Source organism: Dermacentor andersoni, chromosome 4, assembly GCF_023375885.2.
Source record: "Dermacentor andersoni chromosome 4, qqDerAnde1_hic_scaffold, whole genome shotgun sequence".
Lineage (NCBI taxonomy): Eukaryota > Metazoa > Arthropoda > Arachnida > Ixodida > Ixodidae > Dermacentor > Dermacentor andersoni.
In genome coordinates, this window is record NC_092817.1 from 67,485,762 (window position 1) to 67,493,157 (window position 7,396).

Below are 7,396 nucleotides of genomic sequence, written 5' to 3' on the forward strand. Positions count from 1 at the left end.
CGCTCTGTCCAATCTGTTTGTACTGCTGTTCGTCGTTCGTTACCAGACCACCACATGCGACGAAGGCAAGCATTATGCCTGTAAGTAGGCGGCTGAATGTATCCTAAGAGACCCGTGTATGTGAATGCTCACTGTTGCCATATGGTTTGTAGCCAATGTATAACGTATTCTCTGAACACTATGTGGTGAATGATTGCCGTTTATTTTTGCTGTTATCTCACTTGGTTACGGTCGCCGTGTTATGCTTATCGGATGTGGCGGCCTGGTCAGTTGCACTTGAAAGCAGTTTCTCGAAGTAAGCATTTGCTCCTGCAATCTGCACAGCGACATAGACTCCCAATTTACACACCGTGATTCGTGCTCCCCGTTCACGTTCAGCCTTTCCTGCTGCAGCCATGGGCAAATTGTGCCTGTTGCCTTTCTCGGCCGCGATTAAGCACGAACGGAGACCGGCATACGTGCTTACATGGTCCGACGTGTGTGAAGTTGGGTGCAAAGGCCCGCAAAAGTGGCTGATGAAGGTGATGCCCACGAAAGCGACTTGTCCATATTGAGACAATGTGGGACACCAAGTGCGAGCCACACATTAGCGGCCCCCGAAAGAAAAGTAACGTGCAGGTTGGAAAGGAGTTAAGGCTAAAATGCCGGGTAGTCCATGTCGCTGTGTTGGCTGCGGCAGCAGATGCCTGGTTCACCCGATTGTTTCGCAGTGTTAGTTGCTCATCTTTAATGGCGACTGCCGCTGCAAACAGGCGGGACACTGACCAATCTGCATGAGCCGCTGGTTTTCGCTCGTTACTAGACCGCCATGTGTGACGACGACGGTGAGCCGTTTACGAGCTCGCGTCAAAGATTCTAGTGTATCTCGACATACAAATTTTATTTCTGCTATTGCACGAAAATGTACATACACTGCTTGTCTTCTGCCAATAAAGTCGCACGTTCTGTTCACTCACTTGTGGCTTGTTTGTATGGGCGTCAGTAGAGGCTCTTTGCTCTCCTGGCAATTAGAACGCACCGGCTACGCGGCAGCCGAGGCGAGTACGGCGCGTACGAGCGGATACAAGCGTACACGACCGGCAAAAAGCGGCCATATTGAATAATGCTCTAAAAAAAAATGCGCAATTCCGCTTCCTGTTTTAGCAGCGTCATCTGGCGTCCACCTAGGTAAGTTCCATGCGCTGCCGCTGCTTATTTTCGAACCACTGCGGAAGGTACAGTTTCCCTTCTCTAAAGTTGTTCTTTATTCTATGGCTAAGCCACGTTGTGTTGCTGTGAGCGGTGAGAGTGCTCGTTGCAGTTACACGGTAATTTAATCATATTTTCGAAGTGCCTAAACAAACTGTGATCCGTACCGTGTGCATTAACCATCAGGAAACCTCTGGAGTCGTGTAACGCCATTAGTTCGCCTTATGTTTCTTGTGATACGCCAGTGTCTTATGTGTACTACAGCGCCCGTCCGAGCTGCCTTTGTTCTCGCCTGTCCGCGTTCGCTCGTGGAATACCTGGAACTGTGGCTTCGAATTATGGTGCGTGGAAGAATTTGTTGAAAGTTGTGCTTTCGTGCGCTGGTGTTCATCGGCAATTCGACAGTGTTCGCACCGGAAAGAGCGTCGTCGTGTGGTGCCTGCGAGACGAAGCCGTTTGCCGACCACATTGAAGGTAAGCAGGTCTGACGCTTGCGCGCATTCTCGCAGCTTTTGGTTCATGTAGTAAGCTTTGTGGAACGAAAACAGAAGACTTTCTGAGCGTACGTTGACCATGTTGCTGTGCACATTTAGCAAAGCGTTTCACGAGGGGAGTTTCCGTGAAATGTATTATTTCTTACCGCTTACTTGCTTTATGGAGTGATGTGCTACCACCGCTGATTGTTGGGATTTAATGGGCAAATATTTACGTAAACGCTGAAAGTTACTGTTTTCTCGGTAGTTTCCCGGCAAGAAATTCTTCCGTAGATATGAATTTCCGCAAGTTACGTGTGTAATGCATGTCGATGTGTCACGGGCATCGCGAGTTGGCACGCGACTGCGATGTTTGACACTTGAACAGATATTAGATTGTGTGAAGATTACTTTATTGATTGTGTTCAGTTTGAAGTCCAGCTTCGCGAGAACTTGTCTGCATTGTTTGTGTTCTTCGACGTGCTCGCGTATTTGTCTTTTATATTGTAGGGCAAATATAGACCGACATTACAACAGCGAAATTTCTTTTTATGCGAGGCATGTCAATCAGACGCTCGTTTTCATTAATATTTTCATCCGAAGAACAGGATGTCAGTTCCTGCGATTGTTAAAGACAGTGGCTTGTAGCACTGCCTAACAAGGGATGCGATTTTCTTGCGATGCTTTGCGCTCGATGTTTGCCACTCTTATAACTCACCTTCCACGGCTGGCTGTTCTAGTTAATAACGATAGCGGAATGTCGGTCAGATAAATGAGCAAAAGGAGTAGCATCGGAAAAGGGATCGCTACATAATCGCGGCCTAGGTTTTAGACCGTTCGTAATCGATTGTTCGTTTGATTTACTAGATAGTTAAGTTTTGGTGATAATCTCCTAGGTAGTCTGATGTTTGCTGCTGGTTTTATTCCCGCCTGAATTTTACCATATAATAGTGTAACCTCTTGAGATATAACTACGAGACATCTGTACAAGCAAGCACACAAAGGTTTATTGGCCAGTTGCCCACTTCTAAAGGTCGTGTACTACTTAGCAGCTGCTGCAACAATGTTTAAAAAAATTTGTGAGCAGTTTAATACCTGAGTAGACTGGCAGCTCAGTCAGTTTCAAACAACAATTAGTTAAAAGCTTCTGTGTTGCCCTGATGTTTTTATGAACTGTTTTTGACTGCTCCACGTTTTCTAGCTGTGTGCATACAGGCAAGGCTGTTCTTGCTTATATGAATATTTTTGAATAAGTGTAAAAGATTGGCTTTTGTTTTGTTTTTCAGGTGCCTTGTGAGCTCTCACCCAAGCACCACATTCCAGAGGTCTGCTGTGAGCAGACGTGGCAAATTGAAGTAACATCCAGATAGTCCAATAAACTGTTCGTAGTTTCAGACAAACCTTTGCAAAGTATAGTCAAAACTTTCTTTTCAAAGTGCGAGCACTGATCCAACCTGATCTTTCTATCCAAACATTACATTTTATATTAGTAACAAAGACATAACTACAACAGCAGCACTGCAGTGAGGAACGTACAGTGGTACTCCAAGTGTTATACTGAAATAATCTATGAAGTCTAATTAGTTTGTAATTTTAGAACAAATTGGCATGAATTTCTCTGCCATAGCAGAGTTCCAATCCGTGCGCTGCATCATGTAGGGAACAGTAACCTTACAATGAAAACCAATGCAAAACTTTTTAACTCAGGCAAAGTTTATAAATATAAAATGTGTACACGGAACTCTTCATCTAAGCATGTCTACGTAAAATACAGGATTTAATCACTGCGGCCACATAAAGGATGCATAAAGGTAGGACACACGAAGGAAACATAAAAGCAGTGGCCAAATTTCAACATGGAGGAAACATAAAGTACGGTAACATAAGGGATACATAAAGGGAGGACACATGAAGGAAACATAAAAGCAGTGGCCAAATTTCAACATGGAGGAAACATAAAGTACGGTAACATAAGGGATACATAAAGGGAGGACATATGAAGGAAACATAAAAGCAGTGGCCAAATTTCAACATGGAGGAAACATAAAGGACATTTCCTCATGTGAACTGCAGGAAACATACAGTAAACATAAAGGACATAACCATTTTCATAAGGGCCAGCGCCAATCTTCAGCCTTCAAACCTTCAGCGCCAAGCCTCATCCTTCAAAAGCACTCCAAACTGCTGCCGCTTCCGGCACACTCGCTATCATAACCTACAACTGCATTGTTACAATGCGTTGCAAAGATGGCCGGAAGTTGTCACACATGCGCATTACAAAGCATTCATTTCTCTCCTTCGCGAGATGACGCAAGCGATGCGTATTTAGTTGCGGCCCGTGCGTACATGTTTGACGGCCTCGCGAGCGCTGTTTCGTGAAACGAAAACTTGTGGCAGCAGCCCGTCGACAAAAAGCCGTGCATCCTTCGTCATCAGACGTTGCGTCACCGAAGCAGTAGTGAGTGTCGCGTTCATTTGGCGCGAGTGGGGATCCATTCTCCATCAATCACTTTCGGAGGTGTTTTGTCTTGAGCCCAGACCACGCGTACGCTTGCGGACGCGCACAGGCTAGCATCTGCGCGCCCACGCATGCGCAGACGGTGCCGCATGGCTCGTACGCGTCAAAACGCTATTTACAATTACGTTTGTAGATATCGAAGCATTTTGAAACACTCTCTATAACAAAGCACGAAGCAGCGTCTAACAGGGCGTCTGCAAGTTAGCCCAGTGAACGCGCGCTGTCGCGTGTCTTTGTGGATGCAAACCGCCATTCCTCACGAAGCACGGAAGGGCGACACATGTCCCCGGTTCTACGCACGTTCTTCAACACGGATAGTTTTTAAGAACTACACTAGAAGCACCACGTACACTTATGGAGAACATTCTAAGTCTCTTGTGTCCCCATATATTTCACGTCATTGCGCCTGGTATGAATATGTAACAAGTAGTCCAAATCTCAGCATTATTGCACAACGATTAAGCAAGCAAACATGGAACGCTTGAAGAATTCTGACCCTTTCGAAATTGCTGTGCAGGCGGAAACGCGGCTCTCAAGACGACTGAAGCCCTCCCTTCGCGTTCAGAATCGCACAAACGCGTCAGATTGCTTTTGTATAACTTTTCTAGACTCCTAAGCTCACCCGTGGTGCTCAAGCCTGACCACGTGCGAGCTACAGAAACCTAGGAGCTTCAGTTTAGATTTCTGATTTCTAAGCGACGGGAAGGCACGTGGTTCAGAAGTGTTTCACGGCAACATGCACCTATCGTGAGAGCGCTCCATCAACGGCAAATAATTCTGCGGATCGAGTAACGTAACACCGCCAGATGAATCGCCAGGCAGCAAGAGACGTAGTGACAGCGCCGGTCGCGTTGGCTAAAACTATCCACCAACCATGTGCTATATACTTGCACACGTTTCTCTGGTCATTTCCATTGTTCCTGCAACGCTCGCAAGTCTCAACACTAACGGCCAAATAGTTCAAATCAGATATTGAATAGCCCGGACCTGTTGTTCTGATTTTCATTCTGTACGAATAAAGCTGCAGGATTCTTTGTGCATATTTGTTCGACGTCTCCGAAATAGCGCCGTTTATTCTAAGAACCCTTGCCCTCTAAATTGCACTGCACATGAAATATTTCACTATCTTAGGTTTGACACCAAGCGTAAAAGAGTAGGGTATCTTAACGAGAATGATGTACAGGGTCGTCCGCTCTTTTGGGGCGAACACGGCTCAGCGTGGCATCGCTCCGCGGAGCGCCAATGCGTCCGGCGCGGCCGCGCATCGAAGCGAAGCGGCGCAGGCGCACAGGGTCCTAGTGGAGGTGCGTCGCGTCGTCTGTGGTGGCTAGAAGCGTCGTTTGCTACAGCGCTAAAGCGCGCCGCTCTAGCTCTGTTGCGAGTACACTTCATCAAACGCAGGCGACCGAGGTGGCTTCGCGGGAAAGTGCGTATCTCTCACTGAGGCATTTTTCGGTCGTTTTTCTCTACAGTTTGCGAACAGCCTGCGGGGCCAATATGCATGAACAGAAACAAGCTTCTCAGCGCATAAGCGACTTCACTTTCTTTTTTTCTTCGAAGTGATGAGGGTCATTCTCATCTTTCTATACCCAATAAAAAGATACAACTCATCTGTTTTGCCATACTTTATGTAAAATCGCCGAAGCGGTGTCGGTCATTGTGACCCACGTGTCGCGGGAAGTCGCATCTGTCGACCACCTGGCGTTGGTCGGCAAACGGTCCGGCGTTTGGTGAAGTGTACTCGTAGCACAGCTAGAGCTCCAGCGCTGTACCAGACGATGCGACCGGACGCACTGGCGCTCCGCGGAGCGATGCCCCACTGAGCCGTGTTCACCCGACCCTGTACATAAATTTTCATATGCCGCGCTGCAAGGTAGACAGGAACTGAAAGAGCGGGTCGCTTAGATTGCGTTAAGCTATGAATCCCCGAAAACACGTGTCCTGCGCCAAAATCTAGATATTTCCTTAGACTTAACAACTGGTTAGTTCAGAGGTCTATAAACAAATAAGATCACATTCAGTAGCAGTACCACAGAAGAGCAAAAATGAACGATGTTGTCGTATAGGAGGGGCGCACACTGGTGGTGCTTGCACTGTGGAAAGAGTGCGACTGCCTTATCGTCCACTACGACTCTACGATTACGTAAAGCCATGACAATGAAAAGCACAGGCAACATTGGCCGAATGTCACACCGCTCAACCCGAGTTTCGCTGAACGTGCGCAGACAGAATGTTCGAAATCGCAGATAAACTGAACTAGATGCTTTTGTTGCTCAACAAACGCAAAACTTCGCGATTGCCTAGGACGCCTGGAAGGCAGGCAGCACTGTGTTCTCCGAATGGATGCACATGCTATGAAACCAACATGCCTCGAAATCGGACAGCTCGCAGGTGTCATCTGAATTCGGTTATGCGTGGCGATATGTGCGTTCGGAAATATCGTAAAGCACCCGGAAACACACGAAGTACAACGTCGCATCCAATCCGGCAGTGGTAGCACTGCAATAACTCACCCTTGTTCGAGGAATCTTCGTCGGATCGAAGTGTTTCAGGAAGCTCATTGCAGCAGGATCGCGGGCTGCGGCTTTCACTTCACACAACGTCGGCGCAACGCCGCTACAACAGGAGCACACAACGCCGGCGGCGATTCGGCGCGCGTTTTCAGCAGCAGTAGTTTGACAGGTTTCAGTGGCGTTCTCCTTTGCCAGGCGACTGCCTCCCAAGCGCGTGGTTGGGGGTGGACGCGCACAAAGGCGAGGGACGAATCCTATGGCGCTCTTCCAGGAATACACACGGCACTCCGCTGACTTCCTTCGCTCTCTCTGTCTCTCTCTCTCTCTCTCTCTCTCACCCGACGTATGGCTCGCACCGCTGCGAAAAGCACACACAACACAGCCCGTGAGCGAGAGGCGTTATCGTCTTTCCCTTCTCCTCGATGTTTGCTGTAGTGCGCTCTTTCGCGTACGCGCGCGTCGGTTTGAAACCAGAGACGCTTGCATGGCCGTTATGTGTGGTCGCTCCTTATTTGAACAACTGTGTCCGCCGGTATCATGTTGGAGCTCCGCCAAGCGCAATCAGCGAGTGCATTGTCGCACAGTGATAGGGAGGCTGCATTTGTGGGCGACAATGAATCGAATTGTCCCTCCGACATGCGGAGCCTGTAAATGAGCAACGATAAATCAAATTAGTTATTCGATCAGCAACGCTGGGAATAGCT

General features: G+C 47.9%; 1 protein-coding gene across 1 annotated transcript in view; it reads right to left on the minus strand.

Annotated features, from left to right (window-relative positions):
* The window catches only part of LOC126536239 (adenosine deaminase-like), a 31,349-nt gene extending 24,356 nt beyond the window's left edge, over window positions 1-6,993 (minus strand). The window contains exon 1 of the mRNA XM_050183132.3: window positions 6,693-6,993. Coding sequence (XP_050039089.1) covers window positions 6,693-6,740 — 48 coding nt within the window. The 5' untranslated portion in view covers window positions 6,741-6,993. The remainder of the gene's footprint in view (window positions 1-6,692) is intronic.
* Between the last annotated feature and the right edge of the window lie 403 nt (window positions 6,994-7,396).